Source organism: Ammodytes marinus (assembly GCF_949987685.1).
Source record: "Ammodytes marinus genome assembly, chromosome: 11".
Lineage (NCBI taxonomy): Eukaryota > Metazoa > Chordata > Actinopteri > Uranoscopiformes > Ammodytidae > Ammodytes > Ammodytes marinus.
Window position 1 is genome coordinate 8,472,837 of NC_137215.1, and position 27,677 is coordinate 8,500,513.

At 42.8% G+C, this 27,677-nt stretch overlaps 1 protein-coding gene across 2 annotated transcripts; it reads right to left on the minus strand.

Annotated features, from left to right (window-relative positions):
* Positions 1-567: 567 nt before the first annotated feature.
* On the minus strand, positions 568-25,897 carry neurl1ab (neuralized E3 ubiquitin protein ligase 1Ab). 2 transcript variants are annotated; one of them, XM_080036604.1, is made up of 6 exons: positions 25,756-25,897; positions 20,955-21,196; positions 19,645-19,966; positions 6,394-7,131; positions 2,121-2,297; positions 568-1,101 (listed from the first exon to the last, which is right to left on the minus strand). In XM_080036604.1, exons 1-6 carry the CDS (start codon positions 25,799-25,801, stop codon positions 863-865), a joined length of 1,764 nt encoding a protein of 587 aa, XP_079892730.1. In that variant the 5' UTR covers positions 25,802-25,897; the 3' UTR covers positions 568-862. The 2 variants fall into 2 exon arrangements, with proteins under 2 accessions (XP_079892730.1, XP_079892731.1); XM_080036605.1 differs by lacking the exon at positions 2,121-2,297.
* Positions 25,898-27,677: the final 1,780 nt, after the last annotated feature.

The following is a 27,677-nucleotide window of genomic DNA, read 5'->3' on the forward strand; positions in this document are numbered from 1 at the left end:
GGTCTAAAATCCATGCGTGATCACAGAAGGCTCACCTTATGCAGCTGAGCTTGAGTTGTTGTAATAATGGGGGCAACAGTAGTTACACACTATAGCTTTAAGGATTTCTTAACCTTTCAGGTTGAAGCATTTCACCTTCTTATGCACAAAAAATGCCTTCTTTAAAAGAAGTTATTGTCTTTCAGAAGTTTTTCCTACAAATACTTTTTTTACTCATTCCACTGGCGTCTGCAATCATGCAGTAAGTCTCAAATGAAACAATCTAGTTTTCTCTCAGATTTAGAGAACTGACTCTCACGCTAAAACAACTCATTTTTTACCCAACTCTCTCTGACGAGCAGTGGAGCAGCACCTAGAAAAAACTCTGTTTCTTATACAGCTCCTCACAATTGAACTTCTTCTAAAAACCATCTAGCAGCGACGCTCTCACCGGCAGAATGAAGAGTTACACTGCAGGAACTGAGACGGATGCTTCCCTTAGATCACTGCACAAATCACAGAGTCAGTGGACAATAGTAGGTCAAGGTGTGAAGTGTTTGGACTATCTGCAGTCACACATATTATTAGTAGCACATATTCTTGTTTCCGTTGATCACACCAGGGTTATTTGTTGGCCTCCGATGAACCTCGTTGCTATGTCACAGGCAGGAATCAGATGTGATCCAGATCCAAGGAAGTCCGTTAGATACATCACCTAGATAATATATTTCAATGATGAAGTCCTGCTGTAGAGAGTACCTGAGCCAGATTACACACACACAAACAAGCGGTGGCATTCACTTGTGCTAAGTCTTAAATGGCTTTGACAACCTCTTGAGCTTGAACCTGACAATGCGACACACATTGTGTTGCAGACACAAGCCTACGTGCTCCGGTAGGTCTTGATGATATCTTTGATTGTCCTCCTGCAAATGGGGCAGCACGCGTTGGCCATCTTCTTGAGCTTGAGGCCACAGGTGTAGCAGAGACACATGTGTCCACAGGCATAGAGGACGGTGTCCACCACGTTCTCATAGCATATGGTGCATTCATCACTCCACGAGCAGGGCGGGAAGGTGGGGGACTCCGCGTGGCTGGAGAACGGAGAGCCTGGGGTGGTGCCTGAGGTGACAAAAAAAATATAAGAGATGAGTTAAGTTACCTTAATTAGTCAATTAAAATGCACATTGAAATTTGTCTTTTTCGCATATCCCCTCTCAAGTTACCACACTTTGAAGAGGCTCAGAGCGCAGGGCCAGCCATAGTACACCGCCACTGGAGTAGTTTATGTGGTTAAGTGCCTTGCTCAAAGACACAATGGTAGAGATGATGGGCACCTTAGAGTAATACCAGCCACCATTAGTTTTACAAGTAACATTGTCCTGTCCGGTGTCGGGGATCGAACCAGCGACCTTGTGGTTACTAATTGGCCCCCATTCCTCTAGGCCATCCTATCACCTACCTACAGTGTGAGAGAGAAAACTAAAAAAATAATAAATGGAGGAAGTCTTCCAAGTAGCTCAGGCAGACGCATGTCATTGCAGTGCTACACTTACTTGTGATAAACTCTGCTCACTGTGACACATAGCCGATGCACCTCCTATTTAAGCCGTCAATACCTTGTGCCATTGTTTTTCTCTTCAAATGAAGCTTCAGGACAACTTCACAGTGTAATGATTGTGTTCCAGTCCTTCACTCTTTCTGCCGCAATTATCTGTCCTGTCATACTGTCAACGGACTGCAGTGATGCCCGGGATTCACATCTCCAAGGTAAATATTTACTTCATGTGCAAACGTGCCAATTGTGAGCTGATATCCTGCTGCTGTTCAGTCAGTGTTAGTGTGCTGCTGGCTGCTTTACCCTGCACGTCTTCATTTCAATCCATTTTATAAACAAACAAAAAAACTTGATACAAAGAAGAAGAATAAATCAACAGCAATCTGGACAGGAACATGAAATACATTGCAAACGCACTTGCATGAACTGATAAGACTGTGCTACGGATCTATTTATTTTCCCAAATTCTCTGAGGGAATTTTGAGAAGGATCGGATTGTTGAGACAATAACAATGCCCCCGGGGGAGGAGAGAAGATGGACAGATAAAGCAGATCAAAGAGTAAACTGGAACAAAGGACCAACCTGTGGAGGAGGAAAAGGCTGTGTGGTAGTTTGAATTGAGGCTTGAATTGAGGTTGATGTTTATGTTGAGGTTGTGCTCGGAGTTGCCGCTGCAAAGCATTGTGGGGGTGTTGTTGGGTGTACAGGACGGGGAACTGGGGACGGATGGGCCTCGAAGGTCCAGGTGCAGAGATGAGCCTGAAGAAGGCACAGAAGAAAACACAGGAGATGTAGCAACACACTTGAGAATAAGGTATTCAAAAGAGACAAAAATGAAATCCTTTCCTAACAAGGGAATCAAATCTTCCCATCCTTCACACTGTGCGTCTCCGAGTAGTGAGTGAGAGTTGATAATTGGCAAATGGAGGTGATTGAATGTCTTGTTGCATCTCTCTCTCTCTCTCTCTCTCTCTCTCTCTCTCTCTTTTCTATCACCAAGCAGATGACTTGAGAGTCCACAGCATCTGTGTGTGGGTTTGTGTGAGTGAGTCAAGAGTATCGTCAGAGATGCCAGGCACACACACACACACACACACACACACACACACACACACACACACACACACACACACACAGCAAACCAACCAACCAACCAGATTTCCTTCTTCATGATTCCTCTTGGTAGGGTACAAACACGCTTCCACAGAGTATCTGCTGTCTGTCCCTTATGATCCGGCCCCATACGCGCATCCCCATAACAACCGGCTCTGGCATCAGTTCTCATATTGACAGTTCATCTGTCCTCACAGACAAGAATCCCGAGCTAGATTCCACACACAAATTCTGATCTAGTCCAGCCTGGCAGGCACACAGCATTGTTGTTTACACATTGTCCTTGGACTGACCATGGCAGGAATAATGCTACACGGTCTGGCCTGGCCGCTCGCTTGGTTCCGCAGTCCTTCCATGTGTCGAATGATCTAATATTGGTAGTTTGCATCTTACCAAACACTTTGCTTATATGCATCATTTCTACAATGACATAGTGTAGTGGAGAAATGGCAAAAAATATGAACCACAGATGGTGAGTAATTGTAGAAAAAAATTAAATACGGTTGGCTTTAAAAAACAGAAAGATTTTTGGTCTGTTGTGAACATAAAACAATGTCTACAGTTCTGCATAACTCTAGCTACGTGCTCTCATCCGTTGCTCTGAACTCCGGTGCCTTTTGCCTTTGACCACTCCAACCGCTGCAGTCTCAGTTTCAGCCTATGTAAACAAACCATGGTCGTGCAACAACCAGTTTGTTGTTAGAAAAATCAACAGTTGTAGCAACGTCAGCAGGAACACAGGACTTGTGGCTGTATCCGTACGAAAAAACCTTTTCCGTCACTTGTTTGCATGTAAGGTTGGCGCCGGGATACGTTTGTTTGTACCACTTTGCTTGGACACACTTTTTTTTCCAGAGCCATTTCTTTATTTACTCTTCATTCGATCATATTTCAGAGTGGGTACAGAGACATGTATGCGTGCAGTGGCTTTTACATACCCTTCTATTACCTACTTAACGTGACCTACATGTACAGTATGTGGCAGCCCGGCTGTTTGCAAATGTCTTGGTCAACTCTAATAAGGAAGAATGGATCACCTTCATGTCTATTCATGTACCCTTTCATCGAGGCTACCCTTCACCTTCACTTGTATTATGAATTTACTGCTGGCTCTGTGACCAGGAATGAGCATGTGAATGTATTTAGCTCTTCAGAGGACTTATTCGTAGTGGAGCCCATATGTATAGTGGCTTTCAACACTTGCTTATCAAATATAGAGCTCCCCGCCACACCCAATTGGCCTATTTATTTTTCCATAAGGGCCTGAAAAAAGTCTGGCTCTAAACATGCATTAAATGTATGCTTGGCCCCTTGGGCGATGCAGATATGAGACTGTAAACACCACGCTAACATCACCTTTTTAAAATGGCATGTCAAAGTTGTAAGCAAACAGTTTCTTATTCACCCAGCCAACAGTCTTGTTTGTGTCCACCGCAAACGTAAGTCCAATATTTACTCTCGTTTCAGCTACCAACAACTCCTGAGGGGGATGTTTGACTCGTATGCAGCTAGTTTTAACGTTTAAACTGTGCACACCAGCCAGTCGCTTACTGTTTCTATGTTTTGTACAGTGGGCTATTGGAGCTTTTTAACTGAAAAACAGTTGCCTGAAGCCAAAGCGAGAGCTGTGAGAGCGATGCATATTAACCAAATTATAAAGTTGCTGGCTGAAAAACATGCACAACAAGTTTAAGACAAATGCTCTGTTCGGTCAAAGGGAGTTGCAGGGTGATAATTCTTTGATTAATTGTGTATTACAATATTGATTAAAGTGGCTTTAGGAAGACAGCTGAACGCATGCAGAAACACATGTAGAGGACCGCAGAATGGTTGTAATTACATTATCGATTCTAAACATCTTACATGAAATTATAAGTCGGGCCCTTCTGAGATAACTCGGACAAAATGACCATGTGAGAGCAACAGACTCCCATCTGTTCCACTTCATAGGCTTGACAACACCCAGCCATGACAAATTGTCACTTGCCTCAGTGGCTAGGTGTTTCCATGGCAACACCATGGCGTGCGGCTGCCGCTAGTGGGTGAGCGGGGACGTCACCAATTGCACTCCCCACAGCTGGAGTGGTTAATGACTCGCATATCACTCATTCCCAAAAGAATTGTGTGAAAGGGAGGGGGAGGGGGGGAGGGGGGAAGGGGGGGCAAAAAAGAGGAAGTGCAGAGACGATCCAAGGACCAGTGCTAGGGGAACAGGGCCGTGGGTGGAAAACCCAGAATCTCAAACCTCCCTGCAATTACATTTAAATAATACATGTGGTGGGCATCAGAAAGAGTTATCACCCCCCACCCCCCACCCCCTCCTGATACATAACGCTGGCTGCTGGGAGCCCACGCAAGACAGAAATAACCTCCTCAGCCCTGGCCTGACTGACTACATGAAAGAGACGAGAGGAGAAACTGTGATCCAGGAATGAATTACGAAAGAGAATTTGAAAAAAAAATTACAATTCAATCCATTATATCTTTGTCTCCTTTTTTACAGAAAACTTTGCGTATAATTTTACATTTCCTGTGAAAAATAACGCTAACCTGCTGAGACAGAAAGATTTTTAACTCAGCCAGGAGACAATGAACACTGTGGTGGAGGAAGTTTGTTTTCAAGGAATTTAGATGAATGTCTTTATCAGCGGCTACAGTTAACACATGAAACCCACTCACAGTTTTGCATGGTGCACTCTGCAGCTGCATAACATTACAGGTAGTCCCAGAAACCCTAAAGCTCCATCTTATTAAAAATGGAGGATTTAAAATCATTTTAAGTGCAGCACTTGCGGTGAAGTTACCGCTCCACTGAAGATGTGTGCTGTGTTTCTAATGTCCTAGAAAATGAGCTATTAGTGATATGTTTCGCCTCGGCCACGTCTTTCAAAATTCATCTAGGGGAAAAAGTGCAACAACATACTTGTATGTGCAGGGAATTCATCCTGGACAACTAAACAATACAGGCATCTGAAGATCTTCAATGTAAGGTGGAGCTTGTGAAGCAAACAAACCTTCTTTGAGTCAAAGAAGCATATCTTATGCCACCATCACTGATGATGGCTAAAGATTGCCTATGCTTTTTCGATTTGCATGGTACTTCATTTTCACTCTTAAAATCAACAGAGCCTAGAGGGAAATTATTCCAAACCTTACAACCCACTTCTTGTCAGTAAACAAGCATTTTCCACAGCTCCTGAACCTGTTTTCCCACATCAAGGGAGCCAGAATCTTAACACCAGGCATGATTAACTTCGGGGTACCCTCAGGTGATGCTGCAGTATCACTGTGTGAAATCGGCTGGAATCAAACTCTGTAAAACCGAACTACAAAGTTAACATTCATATGCAAACTGTGGAGGCAGAATGTAAATTTCCAAGAGATATACAGATTTGATAAAAAGTCAGGAGAGCAGTCCAGACAGCAAAGGAGGGAGAAACTATTTCATGACTCGGCTGAGTGGGAATTCAGCCTCCAAAGGTCGTTCAACGATCAAAGAGGGAACGGAAAGTTTCAACTGACAACCTGTAGAGATCTGTGGAGCATGGTTACGTATATTCCTAGCACCGCGATTTAATAAAATAATCTAAATTTAGCTTATGCAATGAATGCAAATATAAAATGTGAGTTGTAGGTTCTTCAAGAACATGGGGAACATAATTGAAGTTCAATAATTTCTCATCTTTTTGTGAAAAGTTTCATTTTTTCCTGCAAAAGAAAAAAAAAGATCAAGTGAACCAACCTAAAATCCTGAGTTGTGTGACAGTGCCGTGCAGACCGTAGAACATCCAGAGCGGCCTGGAGTTGTCCACACACAGCTGCATCCCTGCGCTGAGGCCGTTATGGCTCATCGTGACCTCGCCCTCCGCGTTCAACACAAAGCCCAAGATGTCTCCACTGTGGAGGGGCACGCCCACCCGACACACGGCCCAGAATTCCTTGCGGTCGACCAGGGACTCCGGGTTGGACGGGAGGTCGCTGGGCCTGAGGGTGGCCGGGTCACATGACGTCACTCCGTAGGAAAGACAGCCGGGGTGGGCGACGCCCCCCGCCTTCACCTTGACAAACAGCGTCTCTGAGCAGCCAATGGGGCGGCTCGTAAACACCAGGGTCCTCTCGTCGCCACGGTGATCTAGCCTCGCCACCGTGTGCTTATCCAGCCCCGTGACGTGGACGCCGTGCACAGAGTGGAAGTGCAGGTCGTTGTCCAAGTGGCCCGGCAGCAGAGAGCACTGCTGGGAGTTCTGAGAGTTTTGGGGCACATGGCAGGAGGAGGCGGAGTTTAAGGGTTGTAGCCGTTCCTCTTCCTCCTCCTCATCGTCCTCTTCCTCCAGGTGTGTCTCCTGCTGCTGCTGCTGCTGCTGCTGCTGAAGGCTCAGGTCACACAGGCTGATGGAGAGCCGAGGGTCAGCGCTGGAGGCCCGGTGGGAGGCAGCCAACGAACGAGGACGCAGGCACTCCAGGGGCACCATCTCACTGTCTACGGAACAACCACACAAACAGGACAGTTATATACATAATCACTTGTTTTGTTTGTTAAAGTGAATAATTATACCTGATTTAACGCACAATGTATTTTTTTTATTCTTGTTTTCTAATGTTTTTTTGATTGATTTGATTCATACAGTGGCTAGTTAAGTCACAAGAAGAGGCCAGAGATCCAAATTAAATGTATGTATCCACTTAGTATTCTGCATATTTTTCGATGCACAACACTGTGCCCTGTTCATTCATCACTCCCGTCACTGCAAACCGACGGTGTCTTCCGGGCTTCTCTGCTTCATAACGTATTCATTATAATGCACTCGCTGTACCGAGGCTTGTAGCTCAACGACATGAATACATATGTCAATGTTGTACATGTTTAGAAACATATCAGGTCTGTAAGTGGGGGCATATTGTTGCTGCAGGCTAGCGGCTACATCCCAGCTTTATGTAACTTTGAAGGGATAGGAGATGCAAACAAAGCCTGAACGACAGTAAAGCTTGGCTGATGTGTTTGAGCCTCCCACTCTGTCTTTAGCTCCCAGTCCTGTGATAATGAGCCATATTTTCGAACCAATATTATAACTTATTCTTATTTTCCCTTTTAAGTCTTGCTGTAGTTTTTTAGCATAATCAACAGCCTAAGGTGTGAAGATGCAGACATTTTTATAAGCTACGAAATCAAAAATTACATATTGTTAAAGGCTGCTCTTTACAAAAAGGCAACTTACTAAAAGTGTATGTACTGTATAGTAATGGATCTGAGGTGTTTACATACCAAACTGTCTCAGCAGCAGTGACTTGTTGTCCTGTATTCTGCCTCTGTACAGTGAACATTTTCAGTAACGTGTCTGGATTCTAAAAGAAGCGTAGTTTCCAACCATTGAAAGGGAACGGCATTCAAGAAAGTGTATCCCATGTCTCCGCGTGTTGTGTATAGGCCCCCCCTAATACAAATAGCCTTTCCTATGCTAAGTCTGCCCACTGTAAAATAGAATCCACATGGGAACGCGGCAAGAAAGAAAACAGAGACCGCGTGTGTCTTTCCATGCACACGGTAGGCCCAAACGGAACTGCACCGTGGCACGCTTAGGGACACGCGCTGCCAAATTTAACACTGGCTAAATTTAGCCTGATTGGACATTTGAGTGGAGGGACAGGCCGAGGGATGAGTGACATGATGGCTGAGTTGTGTGCCTCTTAGCCTGGTTCTGCTTTGGGCTTCCCCTGTGGGAAGTGGATGGAGCCGGGGAGAGGATGAAGAATAGGGTGGGGTGGTGGACACTTGAGAGAGAGAGAGGGCATACCTCACCAGCTCCTCTTTATCACACAAAGACAGCACATCTCCGGCCTGCCACTGATAAACTGCTTGAACTTAATTACTTCCTCAGTCGAGAGTGTCCACAACCAAGCATGAGGCTCTTATTATTAGCAGCCTTATCATCTTCAAGGCAAAGTTAGCCGACTTCGGGGATACAAGAGATAATTTCTATTCTTGCTAGCGCTGCCTGCTGCGGCTCACAGTTTCTGTATTTGAGGGAGCCCGTGAGGAGAATGGTAACGTTGCGTGGAAGTTTCTATTGCGGAGAAGATGTTAAAGCCAATGAAAAAAAGATAGACATGGGCCACATTAATATGTATGACCTCGTCCTTGGTTTGGTCTCAAAGGAGTCTGGGGTGGAATACTCACACATTCAACAACTGACAAATATGAAAAGCATGGAGTCAAACAGTGAGATGACACAGTTTGAAGCAAACACAGAATGCACTTTCTTCATCTTCTGGGTACTATGACGAACATTCTAGTGTGAAAACCAAAATTCACAGCATGTTTTCATAGGATTAAATAACTCTCGAGCATCACACGTGCACACATTGCAGCGACATGACTGGAATAGTCCAGTACAAACTCTACCAAACTTTCTGTGTGATTCCAGACCATGGTACCAGTACTTTTGTACTTTCCAGAGGCTACATGGACATTAGATTTTTGTGTAGCTGGGGAGTTAACCCTCTTCTGTTATCAGAGTTGATGAGGTGCCCACTCAAAGACAGGTGCAGTTTTGCCTTTTGTTATATCAATAAATGTGATACCCATAGAAAAATCCCCCTGCAGTTAAAGGCCTACTTCACCGGTTTGAATATGAAGGTGTATTGAATTCTGAGATCCTATGTAGTATAAATGTGCAAAAAAATTAAAATCGGTTCATCCTAGCCTGAGAAAAGGCAGAAAGAGTGTTTTTTTAACCCTATATTTCTCTTTCTGTGATGTCACGAGAAAGAGAAATATAGGGTTAAAAAAACACTCTTTCTGCCTTTTCTCAGGCTAGGATGAACCGATTTCAATTTTTTTCGCACATTTATACTACATAGGATCTCAGAATTCAATACACCTTCATATTCAAACCGGTGAAGTAGGCCTTTAAGCACAACTCACTCCTTTATTCTTTACCATTTAACGGTGCTTTAGTTGTTTTAAAACAGCATGTCTTGAATGCGATGTTGGTTAAAGTCAACTCTGACATTTTAAAGTTAAAGTCTTTGAAGGGTTTGAATTACATTGCAAAGTCTGAATCACCTGTTTTCAGGAACGACAAAACAATGAAGACATGATTAAGTGTAATGGCCGACATTGTCCCAGTGAAATTAAGTGGACTACAAGAGCTCCAGTTCCACTCTATCTCAGAAGAAAGGCTCTATTTAAACTGAAGAACACATACCGGACTGACACTGTTCTGCAGGGGTCAATGGCTGACCTCTTGACTTTGGCTATTTATCAAGCATGTAAACTGTGACAAAAAAAAAACATCAGACTCACTCAACTCTTGCTAAACACTATGAAGGAATTTCTTGGCTTAGAGGAGGTACAAAAACACGCCCATTCCATGCCGAAACACACACCTGCTGAAAATCCCCTCTACATGTTTTTAAGTTTACCTATTCAAACAATCTAGAGGCTCCAGAGACAGAAGCTCTTAATGCAAAGTCTGGTCAAACTGGTTCTTGGAGAGTGAAAGTGATATTAGCAAACGGAGGATGTCCAGGATATAACAGAAAAAACTGGCATCCTGTTTAACTGTGAAACTTCTGCCAGAAAGGACGTGAAAGATGCAACGCTGCTAAAACAGACAGCCTGGCTCCCTCCGTCTCATCTTAAAGTGCATTTTTGAAAGGCCTTTGTGTCCTTTAGTCCAGTACAACGTTTTGTGAACCGAATCATTCAATTCATTTGAGGATATTGATGTCTTCTTGGCCTTTTTTCTTAGTCTTGAACAGCTCTCAGTCGGACAATGCCATGGTACTGAATAGACGAGGGAGGGTTTAGTTTATTCCTTGGCCCGCTGGAACAGGATTAGGAGGCTTCTGGGGGTTTTATTGAAGCTGCAACCTCTATACAAGGTCAGCTGCACCAATTGTGTGCATGTGCGTGTGTGTGTGTATGTGTGTGTTTGGGGATTTGCTCTAAGTATGCATACCTCTGGGGCCTATCCAGGGCTCTGTCCAGAGTGAATGAGTGAAGTCATCTGTCATGAGAAAGGAGGCTGAGGCTGTCCCAAAAAAGGAGAGGGAAAGGCTTTTGATTATTAAAGGAGAAAAACAAAATGGGAACAGGCTTCCGGGGGGGAATCTGTGTTGATGAGCTTTTAAGGAGTGGTATCCTGGTCTAGATAATGCTGCAAGTATACGAGTGTGAAGCAGGGGGGTGGGGGGGCTGAAAGGGCGACAGAGTGCCACGATATCGATACACCATAGTACGGTCTGAGTATCTGAGATGCCATGTGCAATAGGAGACACATATGTGACGTTTCTGAGGGATCACGTGGATTCCCTGGTTCAGTGCCAGATGTTTCTAAGGTTTAGGATAGTGCTTGTGGACATGAAATGGGACAGACTGAGGTGTTAATGATGCTCAGCACATCGTGGGATGCCACCGACCACTTCAAAAGTCTCTTCTGAACTAACTAAAGTGTAATCCACTCTACATGCATGCAAACACCATTCACTTTCACACCACCCCACCCCACTTTGAAGGTTGTCAAACAATCTTGAACAACACACACACTGTGAATGTGATTGTCCACTAGTCTATGAAGGTGTCTTTGGTGTTTCAATCCGATCATCCAAACACATTTCTTCAATTATAAATTAATCTCATTGTTTTGGACAATACGATATCGGGAGAGCCTCTATGAAAACAAAACAGATTGACACATTTTGCTAACACTAACACCACACACACACACACACACACACACACACACACACACACACACACACACACACACACACACACACACACACACACACACACACACACACACACACACACACACACACACACACACACACACACACACACACACACACACACACACACACACACACACAGAATGAACAGTACAAGTCTCTACCGGGGCTGGATTCTCTGCTCATCTGAAAGTAATTAGCCTCCTCGCTGAAGGTTTTTCTTCCTGCACAGCCCCAGAATCCCAGGATCCGGACCTGACAGGCTCCATTACGATATTTTATTTTGATTTCTCCGCAAATCTGTTCGATTCCATCTGGGCCGATTAAATCGCAGCTGAGGCACAATAGCCTGTCCAGCGGCATTTATTTTGGTTTCGTCAAATCAAATAAATTCCAAGCACTGAGATCACTTGAAACAGAGCTCTTATAAATACATAGAGAGAGACCCTAATCCCGATGTGTACATGTTGGCAGATGTTAGGTCAAAGGAGAGTCCTCCAACATTTTAGTTTACACCAGGCCTCCCATTTCAACTGAGTCTACTTCAGCTGCAATAAGGGTGACAAGAAGAGACAAAGGAAAGATAAAGACATCCTCAAAATATAACAGTCCGATTGGTGCATGATGTATCAACTAGAACTTTTATTAATGGAGGTAAGGAGCCTGGTGAGTTTGTGGTTTCATTATACATTTGAAACCAAGAGGATTTAGCAAAGTGAGCTACATTTAAACACATTATTTTTTTATATATAATATGAATAATTGATCACACGAATGTTTGAAGGAATGAGGTCGCAGGCAGGTAGCAGTTTTTAATGAAAATCCCAAAGTACGCCAATGGCTGAGCACAACACTGCAGAGATGAATATTGGAGCAGTTGAGAATTGACTTGCTGAAAATAGAGTAAACAATGGACTTACAGGTGGAAGCTAAACACAACTTCAAATGTGTGCTAATGTGTGATTAAGCAGCTGTTTCTTAAAAGCTTCACCATATCAACTTATACGTTGATAATATGTCAGAAGTTGGGTTCACAGCTTGTTTCTGTGTCCCCCAAGTGGCCAACAAATGAACAGTTAAATGATGTGTATGTCGACCATAACAGATCAAATTGGTTGACAAATGGTGAATGGTATCATACAGTAATAGTTCACTTTGTGTCTTGTCTCGACAGCCATTTCACAACATGGAATGTTTCTTAAGGCCCCTTAAGCATTCACTCCTTCACTAGTCACCATGATCGAAACAAAGATGAGCGATTGTACGAGCTATTTATTGTATCTAGTACAAAGTGTGTTTCTTGTATGTGTCAAAGACTTAAAGGAATACTTCAACCATACGGAACCGGCGTTCTATCATTATAAAATTGCTATTATAATATAATGAATGAGGTTTTTCTTCCCTCAGTCTTCCCTTGGCCCAGCTGTTAATCCGAACCCTACATTTTTACTAGTGTGATGTCACACTAGTAAGATGTAGGGTTACAGTGAGACCAGAAAACACTCTTTCTGCCTTTTCTCAGGCTAGGATGATCCGATTTAAAAAATGTTTGCACATTTATAAGACATAGGATCTCAGAGTTCAATACACCTTCATATTCCCATCAGTGAAGTAGGTCTTTAATGCTGTGGCACAGACGAAATTTCACTGAGACTGTGAACCATTTCTTAGCGGCTTGCTCCCCTCGCGACTCAAACAAGCCTCATAGGTGCCGTTACCATGGTTTCCTTCATCCAACAATTTCCTCTTGTTAATTACAGCCAATGTACTGCAGATAATTTAGAAGTCTTATTATCTCGGGAAAGGTCAACCGCTATCATCATTAATTGTGAATATTTTGATGTTTTCTGATTAAAATGTTCTTCCTTCTTTTTCTATAGTACTACATTTCCATGAACCCTGAAGTCCTTTATCCTTATATCTTGTTTGTTAAGATCGAGTAGATATGTGTTAGACAACAAACGGGGGAAATGGTCTTGACACCATGATCGATTTGAACAGTTTCAACAATGATAAATACTATGCTCTAATCTTTAGAGTACATTGTTTGGGCATGTATTCAAAAAGGTGACTCATGCACTTTGTTTACGTATCTGCATTATTACAATATAGTGCAAAGAGTGCAGCTGCAAGATGAAAGCTCTACCAGTAATTCACAAATGTTCCCATTTAGCAATTAAAATACTGCCTTGTGAAAGAACAGTTTCCCTATACACGACCCTGAAAAAAATCACATGTTTGTAGCATGCATGTTATTGTCATCATAAGTATGATTCATTAAGTATTTTTTCTCTCAATTGATGTAGTAGTTATAAAAGAACTGTTCGAATAAGCACGTTGGCAAAGCACAGAGTTACAGACTTAGAAGCATTAAGCTAAGAGCAACAATATATCTACTTAGAAATTAACAAGGTTACCAAAGCCTTAGACCACAATCGTCACTTTTTTTTACCCAAAAAAGGCATCAGCATGGGCCTAACAGGTTCTCTCGACCTGAACATAAGTTGCAGACTTCAGTAATCTCCAAATGAGGAAAAATTCAGGACAGGGTACTTTCTGCAAAATCTTAACGTGACTATAATCAGGTTTAAACGTCCAGTGCCCTGAAAAAATGGCTGATATTTTGTGTGATTTATTGGTGTGATCAGCTCACTGAGAGCGAGCGCCTGAGGTAAGAGAGAGCGATAAGTCATGATTTTAGTCTAATTTTGCCATAAAAAATACTGCTCGAGGTCATTCCTTAATGTTTATAATATGGGGACATTTAACGTCTCTCACCACCGTCTGCTGTTTGCCTTTGGCTTGAAACCGGCTTATGACTGATGACTTTGCATATTGTTATTACCATCCTGAATTCCTAGTTTATTGTTTTTGGAGGATTTGGCTGTAAGCAGCAAACAGAAAACAAACGTATTAGTACAACATCCATTTGCCGGAGATCTGGGTAATCAGAGCCTTCTGGCCTTTCACATGTCTTCATCAATCTAAATTAACAAGAGAGTTTATGCTCCCTTTTGAAGACCTGCTGAAACATGGTCGAACCAAGCTTACACAGTGGACTACATGCATCATGATAAAAGGTATACAGTGAATTGAAGGTTTTGCTTGTATTTCTTGTTTTATAGCATACTTTTTGCATATCTTCATGCACGGAGACTAATATATTTCTACCTGCATTGTTACCAGGCTGATGCTGTATATCTGGCCCCTGGTGTTGGGGTTGCACCTATCTGACCTGTCTATATTTAAAACCATTTTATCCACAAATCAAAGGCATGCCATTGTGAAACTCCGCATAATCTGTGATGACAAGTGAAACAATATGTGAGATTTGTAAAGGAGTGAGCGTGAGCGTTAGGCTGCACGGAGTGAAGCTAGACCAAAATAGACACAAAGAAAGGAAAGTACAGCACAATCACAATCAGGTTCACATAACCCAATGTGTTGGTGCAGAATAAAGCTTTTCAGCATTTCCACGCTATCTCTTCATCTGTTGACAAAACAGGTACGAGTCAATAGGTGCAGCCAGTTTCAACGGCTCACAGACTGTTTGAGCTTTAATTTAAATAACATGAGGTTCACATGGAAACAGGGAAGTGTTTAAAATGGTTCTAGACAAAATAATTACATTTTGCAATTACGCAACAATGAATTTAAATAAGAGCAAGAAACTGCAGTCATGCTAGTGGCTCTGTGAGGCTCTGCTTCTACGAAAACTAAATGCTTATGCTTTTCAGGTTCTAAATTGTGTGAGTATTGCTGCGTTTCTTTATCCTATTTCATATTAAACTGAGCCAAGACACTCTACATGGCTAATGCATCACCCAACCATGTACAGAGATGATGGATGTCACCACCCTCCTCTTAATCACCTGAGACCTACTCAGCCTCTTGACAGTCTGGCAGCCATTTTGGATTCTTCTCTAATGACTAGAGAGACAGGTTGCAGATGATGTTAGCTGAAGCCGGTCTCATGGATCACTAGCACTCTGTCAGTGATTAAGTGACTCATCTACCTCTAGTAAACAAAACCCCCAGTAGAGCATCTTGGATCCATCAAAAGATGCCTTTGATTCGCTCTTATCTGACTTGGAGGGAATCCATCATACCTGTACGAAACCTCCGATGCTGTGTGGTCCCTTGGGATTCCTCCCATAAACAAACAAATTCTGCTAAGACCGCAGGCATACAAAAAAGGGAGTACTGTTACTTTCTTGACTGTAGAAAGGTAGAGCAATTCTGTATGTGTTTCGCCTCAGGGATATCCAACCCAAAAACACTTGTTAGTAATTTGTGACCTGATTTCTGGAGCTTCTACAGCAAACTTCATAAAAAAACTGTTACAGGCTATACAAAAAGAAAACAAAGAAAACTAACATCTGAAGCTTCCCATTTTTAAGAATATGATGTCTGAAGTCGATGTTTCTTCTTTAACTGCTTGGAGAAATACAGTAAACTGAGACATTTGTAGAAATGCAGCCAATGTGCTTGTGGAAAGTGTTATGTTGCTCTGGACATATTATACACTTGAGGCAACCTTTTGTGAGTCCCTCTAAAGGCTAATGTCACAGCGGTATGCCACTTTTCCTTTACAGCACAGGCTGTGCTGTACAAGACCTAAAGCAAGCCACTGTAGCCTGTATTGATAGCTGCGTGAGAAGGACAAGGGTGGTGATGTAACAGATCTTTCTTGAATTGCAAAGGCAGCATTGTCGGTCTGGACAACCCCTAAGGCTCAGTTTGATTCCGGCAGATTAATTTAGCTTCCTCTCTTGCGTAACACCATCTCAGCTTTCAAGCCGTCTCACTGATCTCGGGATAACCTTTGACTCCTCGCATGGGTGGCTCGCTGCTGCTGCTGCTCCTGCACTGCACTCCCTTGATAGCAGCTTAGAGAGGAAACAACAAGCGCGCTTGAAAATATCCTTAAATATCAGAATAAGACCTGATGGAAGGAAAACTGAGTGGCAGCAAGGCTGGGTTGAGAGTCAGCATAAGTGAGAAGGCAATGATGGATAGAGGCGAATAGTGACACATTCCTTAATACAGCATGTAAGGTTAAGAAGGATCAAACAGACGCAACGGTATGAGAGACCTGCGGAGTATGCGTTTGATGCTAAGGGATAAAAAATAACTTTTGACTGCCAACATGGATCACTTTCACATTAGGTCACTAAATGATAAAATCCTTCAGTATGAATTTTTGAATAGAGATATAGACACACTGCTTAAAGATTTCAGATCAGGATAGCAACGGCCCACTGAGGCGGTAACACTATATTCAGAAGATGTCTATACTACACAGGATTTTGCAGGTCAAATTGTGACAGCTGCAGTAACACGTGATGACATGAGAGCAGGGAGAATGGCTTCATAATTAATCCATGAAATATTAAAATGAGGAAACTATTCACGGAAAATCGGGTCAAATACAGTTCTGTTCACTACATTGGTCATAGAATAAGAGAGAAAGAATGGTGGGAGATGATTGGCCTGAGCTGACAGCTGGGTCAGCTGGGGAATGAGGCCACAACACAAGAATGGTTCAGCTTAAAGAAACAGGGTGACATGGAGATTAAATGTATTACCATAGTCATCCGTATATTCATTTTATCAACGTGAGGGGGACTCCAGGGATTCAGCTCTACTGCACTTTTATGAAGCTGGGAGACCTGACATCCTGACTTCAAAGCCCTAGAATAGCTCAAACTCCAGAAATCCTACAATTCCCATAGTGCAACTCAGTACCGTCATTTATTGGACCCCTCCACGCGGTTATCTTTTCAAACCCCACATCTCCAGTTTGCAATGCAGGATTTTGAAATCTGTAGGCATTAATGGAATAACCCTGATTAGTTGCTGTGTGGGTAACATAATTGCAGCAGTGCACCTTTAATAAACATACAGCCCACAACATATCTCACTGATTATCGCAACTTATTTTCTCCTTGAATATTCTTTTGTCTTGAACATTTATCTCAAAAGCCAAATCAAGGTCACCTAACCAAACCATTCTCCACACTCTACAGAGCTTGTTCACAGCTCCACGCTCCATTTGAGCCCCGTTAAAAGAAGAACGAAACAACAACTGCAGCACTTCTGTAACTCCCACCTGGATAGATTGTGTGATAACAAGCCCGCAACAGGTGAAATTTGGCTCAGTTTATCAGCTGGTGCAGCATTAATTTCGGACCCTAGTGTAAGCATCATTAAGAATCAAAATGCACCCTTCTGTTAGAGGAAAATACGCATATGTGCCAGTTTACAACAGCAGACTTTGATGTGTCGGCCCATATTTCAGAGACTAAGTGTTCGCTGAACTGCAGCCAACTGCCGAGACAATACAGGGCCTTTGAGATATACCATGCTCTCGAGTAGTGACGCTCTCTGGGCTATAGAGGAAAGCTGATAGCCAAGTGATCCTTGAGCTGACTGAGGGCCCGGGCTTTTCAGGTTTAAGCCATCAATGTGGGGATAAAAGGTGATCGATGTGGGAAAACCCAAGAAGAAACAGTGGGATTTGCAGCTGCTGGCCTCATTCGCAGGGACAAATTACATGAGCTACGACTGCACATTACGGGAAATCTCGATTTAAATGTAAAATGGACAAATGCTCTTATTAAAGCATAACATTTAAGCGAACAGGCCTCCCATTGTGCATTTGAGTGTGTGTGCGTGTGTGTGTGTGTGTGTGTGTGTGTGTGTGTGTGTGTGTGTGTGTGTGTGTGTGTGTGTGTGTGCATGTGTGTGCGTGTGTGTGTGTGTGAGAGGGGTCACTGCAGGGTGATCACATGTTACAAGAAGTCAAATTCAAACTTGGATCCAAAGAGTGAGACATTCCTCCGGTTTGATTGCTCTTGGAAAAAAACAACCCAGACATGTCACTACCTGACATCATCCCTGCTCTTGTCTGTCCTCTCGGGATGACCAACACACTTCCTCTTGTTCTGCGACAAGAGCTGTGTGCCGGTCAGCACCACAGGGCCAGTGAACCCCAGATAGTCGCACTCTGGCACTGGATACCAAACAGCCCATCACGAGATAGCACGCTTCTCGCTGTCAACCACACCGCCAGAAATGAGGTTAAATGGCACTATCTACACAATATGGGAGCCTCTTCTATTTTTATTAGCGGCGCTGACAGCCTCTTTTCTTTTCGAGAAGGGGGCAGTGCATTCCTTGGAAATGGTTATAAATAAGTCCTGATGTGTCCACAAGGATTCCTAGTTATCTATTTTGCATAGTTTTGTATTGTTTTCAAAAATTGGAGACAGCTGTTTGCAACACATAATGCGTTTCATAAATGCATCTCAAAGTGCGATCCAAACATACTTCAGATGATTCAGTGCGGTGAAAAGCTGCTGTTAATAATTGGACGGGACTTGTTTACTGTTAATTTATTTGATGTAATGACCCTTTAAACAGCATAGAGACCTTGTTGGAATGGGTTTCAGACATTTTGAAATCCCCCCTTTAGGGTGCATTTCTGTGATACTAACAACCGTGGTAACTATACAATCTCCCTAATCGCCCACAATCTTTTTCCACTGAGCTATTTGGCCGTTGTGGGAAATGTAGAGCAGCTGTATGTACCATCACCTTTTAACCACTCACACTGAAAAACACATCACACACAGAATGGTTTCCAGTAGGAAAGCATTTAAGTAACAAGACTAAGAGTCATTGCAGCTTGGTACAATGGTGCTTTGAGCTAAATGCTAATATCAGCATGCTAACATGTTATTGTTATGTTAATCTTACCTAACCATGCATCACATGTTGAGTATACAGTAAAACCTTAAACACTTAACCCAAAGTGCAACTGAGGCGAATGGGAATATCATTAGTCTTGCAAGTGTTTTGGCATAAATCAATGTCTTGGAGATGTAATGTTGGCCTGATGATCGTGATAGATTAAAAATCAGAGGATTACCAAAGCCACAAGTTCAGAAGATTATTTAGGGCCAACGGAGAAAAATAAAATGAAAGGAGGAAGTTTTATTGCACTTTGAGAAAAAAGTCGGAATGTCGAGAATAAAGTGGAAATACAATTTCATGAATAAAGACGAAATATACCGTTGAGAACACACTGGACGGTTTGAAACTGTGGTAGAGTTGGAAATATATTGACATATTCAAACTTCAGGGATCAATAACTCATGAGCAAAATGTCATTTAACACAATCAATGCATCTTTGCAACACAAACAGCGTGAGCCATAATTTCTCTGAAAGGACCTGCTTTTGAATGCATGACTCACCTAGAAGCTGGACCCCCCTGGTGAGGCCATAGATGTCTATGAGAGCCCACAGAGGTTCAGAGACATGCACTCCGCTGAAGAACAGCATTGGGCTGGAGTCGTTGATCCTGTAAAACACCCGGCCCTTCTTGTCTACCCAGAAGGAGATGACATTTCCCTCATTGCAGAGCTCCTCTGGCAGGGCTTTGGCCCAGAAGCCGCTCTGGGAGACCAGGTCGGGGCAGGCGTACTTCGGTAGGGTGTCTGGGTTGATCCTTGACGGGTCTTTGATTGAAAAACCAAGACGCAGAGCACCACTCCAGCAGCACTGCTTTTTAGTGATCTGGAGAGTACATATTTTTCATATTAATGAAAAATAATCGAGTTAAAATTAATCTTTACTTTATATTTGATTTTTGTTGTGTAAAATGCAAGCCCAAAAGAGGAGGGCTTCAGTATCTATACTTTAGAGTCATAGAAGTGCATCAAACAGTTGCAGAGATATTTCAGTCTGGACCAAAACACAGACCGACATTGGCATCCACAGTGCCAAGCCGCAGGCGTGGCTAAGTATCAGTTCCAGGCTAAATAAGACCAGTTACCTTGGTATGTTTATCACCTGCAAACGATTTTTGTCTTATTTCGAACCTCTATTTGCTCTGCATTTACCGTGCCAGATAACCGTATTCCTCACATGGCAATGCTTGCCCTGTACTCTCACTTTCGAGACATAGATGGCCTGATAGGTGAAGTGGAAACTTGCTCTAAGCTGCTGCTGCTTTGGCCCACACAAGAGCAGGGAGTGAAACGAGAGAAAATCAAAACAGTAGAGCAAAGACGGGGATGGAGAGAGAGAGAGAGAGTGAGTGAGAGAGAGAGAGAGAGAGAGAGAGAGAGAGAGAGAGAGAGAGTGAGAGTGAGAGTGAGGCAGGGCATGATGAGAAAAATATCGACCCAAACTGGGTCCCAGTGATTTTTAGCATGTAGCATGCTGAGATGGTTCAGTCAACTCCTGTTGTCATATTTCCGCTGAGTACCGACTGAATTATAATATACTCTACAACATGGCACTTAAGAATAAGTAGGTAGCCACTTGCCACAGAATTTGTTGTACCGTAAGCAATAAACACATTCCTAAATCAATAAAACCAAACATAAAACCATATTTTCGTCCAATTAGTCAATTCATTTAGTAAGTAGCAAACTGCGCATCGGTCGTCTGTTCACCTTGTCTGTCTTTATTTCTCGACAGTGACCCATTCCCTTACCCGTTTCCATGATCTTTTAGCCTACATAATATGCAGACGGGACACACTGTATTGTTTCTTTACCTTGAGCCGAACTTGCTCATACACAGCGATAGGCCTGTTGCTGAAGGTGATGGCGTTACAGAAGCTGGCCTGTCTCTTGACGGTCCTCTGGGACATGTCCATGACGATCTGGGAGCCCTTGGTGCTCGGGTGGAAGAGCAGAGGGAAGGAGGACAGACTCCCACATGGCTGGATGGGCAGGCAGCGCTTGGGCTTGTGGTGGCACCGGTGGGATGTGGTGGGAAACGGCCCGTTCAGAGAATCTGTGTGTGGAGAGAGAGAAAGAGAGAGAAGTTTTTGCTTAGTTTGGTCCACAGCAGGCGGGCTAGAGAAACAACGTGACTAAAGAAATTTCCCTTGCCGCACAATTTACAGTAAAATACCCAACTTTTAGATTAGATTAGAATATTAAATTACATAATCGGTTGCACCGCAGGCTTCACTTTGCATTATACACTGGCATCATGAGGTGCACTCCAGGTTGTGACCTGCTGTCACATGTCATTTTCTCCTCTATTTCTTACCAGCTCCTGTAACAATCTAATTAAGTAAAAATGCATCAAAGTAATCTAATACTTTGGCTCTGTTTCACACACGTACTGTGTGTGGATATCAAAGGACAATGTGCAAGCTAAATTACGTGCAAAAACAAGTCCTTGGATGGAAAAATAAATGCTGTACAAGAACAGGACTGCTCTCTCTCGATTTTCTCAGTTAAGAAGAACAATGGAGTAGTAAGAGAGATTCACACAAAATGCTCTAATTTCAGTAAAAAGTCATTTCCGCTAACACCCCTCCCTTATTGCTGCTCTGTATCTTCGCTGGAACTCATTTGTTGTTAATAATCAGTAGAAAGGAGGAAATGGAGCAGGAGACGGAGAGACTGAGCATACAGAAAACAAAAATAATTGGCTAAAAAGTCAAGTGCTATACCAGCTAAATCAGAGCAGCAGAAAGAAAGCTTTGGGATCTTAGAGGAGTTCTTGATGTGTATGTGTTCAGCTGACTGAATCAGTATTCTTATTATAGCTGTTACATGTTGTTTTCAGTTGTGACTCCCGTTTTAATTTGCGCACATCATTCACAATAGTTACCTACCTGCCTTATCGGAATGAAACAAACCAAAAAATACAAAAAAACAACCACTACTGAATGAGGTTTCTTGACATTGATTGTCCTCAGGCGGTCAGAGGAAGTGGCAAAATAGAAGTAGAGCCACAGGAGAACGTCTGACTCACAATGTGCAGCAGAATGTTTTTCCCATGTGAACATGTGTGAATCACGACTGCTCCTCCCACCCACTTACAGCAACTCAGAATAGAGCTAAACAGCTTTTCTGCCTGATTTTGCCTCAAAGTCACCATGAACCTGATTTCACATTTTGCTTCCCTTTCAATGGGACCAACACTCTCCATTTTTTTTGTTTCCACATGTCTCTCCCACGCCAAGGTCACTGTTACCGTGCTGCTGTGTGGAGTATAGGCTGTTTTTTTCTCACAGACATTGGGGCTCTCATTGAATATAAGGCGCGGGATTATTCAGAATGTATGGATGAAATGTACAAATATCATCTGATAAAGTGCTGCCTTTGATACAGTTTCTTTCTGTGCTGTGCTTTGATCCTCCCTCCACAATGACATTTAAAGTACCATAACATCCAGCCAATGTGTCAGGACTTGGACGCCTACAAAGAGAATATTTCACACTTCTTCGTCCTTGAGAGCGGCTTGTATTCTCACTCCTAAATTTGGACGACTGCGTAGGAGTTGCTTGTGTTTGTCTGTGAGGGAAGGGGGGGACTATATGAGACACGGCTATTTCTCGCTTTCCTTTTCGTGACCTTGGAGGGTCAAGAGGTTTCGCATGTGCCCTGGAGACAAATCATCGCAGACTGACAGGATTGGCAATGACTTACTGTGTGACTTCTTCGGAGCAAGTCTGTTGTATAACACCACTATTGTTCTCCCGTTTCAGCAGGGCAGAGATAGAGGGTTTGAGCTCATGAATTTGTTGAGGTTTAACTAGAAGGAGTCTATCCCCCTTCAGTTAACAATCGGAGAGGCTCTGCCAAGTGTTTTGGGCCCAGTTCACTGTATTTCTTAAGCCCTTCGAAATGCTCTTGTCCCCCCGCAGAACAATGTGGAATTGTGCTCCGTGCACAACAGTGGACTTAAATGAACAAAACATAACAAATCCTCCAACCATATTGCATTCATGATGTCATGTCAGACGTGATGTCTTCAGGAAAACAGAACAGGACTGCATTGTGCTCCATCAGTGACCAGGCCCTATGCTGAATAGGGTATTTCCTGTACAGTCTGAAAACAGAAGCATCACCTCACCGGCCTCCGCAGACAGTGTAGCAATACTTTGGCATCCCACTGATTATCCAACATCTTCTTATCTCCTTTCATTCCTGCTATATTAATATCAAATCATTAAAGCTTTACTTGCACATTACATCATTCACAGCCAACAGAGGACTATATCAACTACAAAATAAAGTCAAAGGCCTAAATAAAAGGATAAATAAAGAAATACCTTATTTGATTCAGTGTTAAAGGCAGCTGAACAGAGCCTATGTGAGGATGATACAGTGGCTGTTGAAGTGTGTTTAAAAAGTCACGCAACATGACAGAGACATCAGGGTAAACAGTGACCAGAGCCCCGCCATGATGAAAGAGAGGGGCCATGACAAATGTCAGACCAACAACTTAAGGAAGGATAATGTTACAGTACCTAATGCGCCCACCACGCACAAAGTCACCGCCTTCGCCGTCATTAATTGGAAAGGACGAACCGACAAAAGAGCGGCCCTGGCCTGTGTCACCTGGCCCTTTGCGCTCCTCTGTGTTTTATCCCCACGCTCGGCCACACTAAGAAGCCTCCAGACGCCCTAATGTGACGTTAGTATCAGGGCTTGTGGCACTCTATCACAAGACAAGAGTTTGCAGGCGGCCCCCTAAAAGAGCCAGAGAACCAGCTTGTGTGGTTTTCAATAAGAGGTAAACAAAGTGGGTCTATAAACTCTTGTAAACTTTTTTTTTAAATTTTCGCCCAAGGGAGTGAAAGCAAAGACTTTCTCCAACATACCGCAAGGCTCGGACCAAACAAGTGTGCATTGATTTATTTTAATTTTATTTATTGATTATTCGGTAGGTTGATTTCTTGATTAATGGATAGTTAATACCACTAAATAAATGACCACTTTATAATCAAAACAGCTTTAATTGAAACCAAATGATAAATTAACTATTCAATGTTGACTAATAGCTCATCAGTGCTGCTTGTTTCAGAGCTATTATCCAAACGAGGGGACGCCGCCAGCCAAACCCGAAGCACAGTTGTAAAAGAAAAACGAGAGCTATTGATCCCATTTTACCCTAATTATCTAAACGCTGGAATGATCATTTAAAACTTTAAAAACACACACAACAGATAGAAAATGGTTTAATGGTAGTTAAATCACCTCTTTGCTAATGCCAAACTTTGCAAATGATATACAATGATACATTGTTGCCAAATGGTAAGAGCTGAATGGTTCATGAGCCTGGGAGTAAGACAGGGGCCCCCGCAACATGGGGGCCATGACTAAACTCTTGTCTGTGGGCCAAGTATTTTCTTGCAGCACCCCTGTCAGCACCTATATGGATAGGTCCCACCAGTGGCCCAGTGAAGCTGTAACAAGGACTACGTATGGATTGGCCCATGTCCAGCTGTCCTGTCTGGGAAATGAGACGTTTACTGTTTCCGGTGCTGGATATCAATTAAGATCCTCAAAACTACTCTTTACACTCAACACGTCAGCTGTATTGACAGACTACATTAAGGCTAATCTCACAAAATGGGCCCTACATACAATGCAACCTTATTAATACATAGACAATACAACAATTATTACCTATTAGGACTAAAACTGAAAATTATTTTGATTAAAGATTAATATTGGGATTATGTTCATTATTTTACAGATTCATTGATTGTTCAGTAACAACAAATAAAATAAATGTAAGTTCAATACAATTATATAAACCACATCCTAGAAGCCATGGGACTAGAGGACATTCATTTACCAACTATCAATATATAAAATAGTTTGACTTTGCAAATAACCAATGAATAATGCAGTAAGTCAAACACTCAATTGCATTCATTTGTGCTGAAAAATGCTTCTGCAAGAAACTTGAATGTTGACTGAAAGGTAAATAAATAGCTTTGTAACGTCCAGTGCACATGTTATGCCTCCATGATCAGTTGACATGAGCAGACACATAGACATGAAAGTAAAGAAAGTTGTGACACTATTTCCCAACACACTGACATTTATGGAGCCTGTACAGTGTGCACTCAACCTCTGGCTATGAAAAAAGACTAACAAATAACAAGCCAGGTGGGAAAAGTTGCACAGCAACTTTGTAGCCTACTGTAGGCTACAGTTCGTCCTGTTTGACTCATGTTCATCCTGTAAGCAGACTTCAAAGAGTAACGCGCATCTCTGGTAATTATGTTTTTTAATATGATACTGATGAGGGTTATAACATAACACAAAAGAAAAAAAACTGTTCTGATCACATTTACTATTATTCAACGCCAGTCGTGACATACAGAAGCTGTTTAAACATTTTTTTAAAACTTAGCTAAAGCAGCTACTTTCACTTCCCATTTATTTTAAGCTTCCAGGACGCCTACACTGTTCATGCACACAGGCTTTGAGGCTGCACGCGCGCGCTCACACCTCGATTACATCGTCTACTGTTATGTCAATCACAGGATTATTTCATATTCAAAGACTCCCCTGTCCCATGACGCCAGGTGTCCTTACCGTAGAATGTATTTCTAGTAATCTGACCTCCCATGGCTGGATGCATGCAAGGTGCCGTGCTGCACCTCTCCTCTTTGACAGCTTGCTGGATCCACACGACTCGCGGTCAGCCGCGCGTCCTCGGCGGCGACATAATAAAGACACGACGCCACTCACGGAAAGTCCCGAACAGTGATATACAGGTTGAAACAGTGCTAAAACCTCATCGACAGACACAGCGTGCTTAGCGGCTGCCTCCACTCCGTACACGGATCACGCTGAAATTAACATACAAGGTGGTTGGTACAGTGGAGGTGGGGCTTCCCGGGACTATTAACGCTGTAGCTACCAAAGAGAGGATCAATGAGCAATAAATCACCATTATAATTTATGGACACTCAGAGGACATTCATCTCACACTCGAGCCCACAACAGAGATCTTGTTTTCTTATGTTTGTTTTTTATGTTTCTACCTTTTTTAATTTGAGTTCCACTTTATGCATTTCCTAATGGTTTGCTGAGGATGCAAAACACCTGTCCCTGAATAAAACATGTTGAGGCAGGTCCCCCACCCGTTGAGAGGACCAAACAGTTTGTTGCCCATATCCCACTCCAGAGTTCGCCTTTCACCTTTAAATTAGTACCGGCTGGTACTTGTTTTCATTAATTTACATAATAAGACACTCAAATAGCCTATTCCTAAAATCACTAAAGGTGGACAGGGCGATTCTGGATAATTTGTGTTGGCAAATCAATTTGTCAAAATCAGTTAATATCACCTCATGATCTGCTACCTGTCCGTAGCCTACTGTCTGTGCGGAAATAGCCTGGCTCTATCAAAGACATATGTAAACAAAGGGTATGTAAACAACGGGGGCCCACCATAGCAACATGCCTATTTTCAGAGGCTGAGTTTTAACACTGGATTTAGTTTTCTCAGCGCACACACAACAGGTAGAACGTGAGGAGATATTCACTGACAAAACATGTTTTTGACAACAAGCCTTTTCTAGGATCACTGACTCCATTTTTAATGACTAAAAATAAAAGTGCAGAAAGTTAAAAAAAAAATGCAGTCAGCGAGGTTTAACCTTCATATCTATTTTGGCAGCAACACACCAAAACCATGGAGCTATCTGGAGGAAATGTATGAAAGTGTAAAATAAAGGGGTGTCACTATTGTGGGTGACTCTTCCAAACCAATTTCTTGCCTACAGTATTCAGTATCTCTTACTCAAATGCTTCGAGATTTACTTGTCAGCTCGTAGGAAGATGAATGCTGATGCGATGTGACGTCCCTCCTTTTGGCGTTGGAGCTGCCACCGTTACCAGGCAGAGAAACACCGCCGGCCTGAGCCTTTACTGTGAAACCCGGGGAAGAGAAGAAATTGGGCCCGACCACCCAGGGAGGGTGGCACATGAACTTCAATTTTAATTTCACGAATAGTTTCCCTCAAAGACAGAGTTTAAAGGAGAGGAACATCTTGTCCGGGCCTCTCTAAAGTGTCTGACTTCAGAGGTTCAAAGTTGGCACGGTGGCCAAGGTCCCTAGCGGGCACCTCTTGGGATCTGCCTTGTCGCCTTAGCGTTTACATAACTTGTGTCGGCAGCCAGCCCTGTGAGAGACTGTATTGGCTCAGTAGCATGAGCTATATTCTCATGTTGTTTATATAAACTGATTGCGGTTAACTCGATTGTCTGTAAGCAATTTGCAGCCAGGGTAAAGCCATACTGCTGTCTTTTTTTTTCATGCAGCGTTTTACACAGTGTTTTTTTTAATGAAAATGGTCAAAGCCACATTATATGTCACAGTAAAATTGAGATGAACTAAAAATATCAAATGGATAAAGTGTGAACAAAACACTTAGGAAGTTGGCGTGTACCCCGTGGCTGTCACAGTCATGCTTAATGGAGTTTGACAAGCCACCTGATCACTGGGCTGT

Bases quoted from the DNA above. Each gene is read 5' to 3' on its own strand.
- neurl1ab (XM_080036604.1), bottom strand. From the start codon at position 25,801: ATGCATCCAGCCATGGGAGGTCAGATTACTAGAAATACATTCTACG. The intron at 21,197-25,755 runs GTAAGGACACCT...CTCCACACACAG, and splicing joins TACTAGAAATACATTCTACG to ATTCTCTGAACGGGCCGTTT. The intron at 1,102-2,120 runs GTTGGTCCTTTG...TTGTCACCTCAG, and splicing joins AGCCTTTTCCTCCTCCACAG to GCACCACCCCAGGCTCTCCG.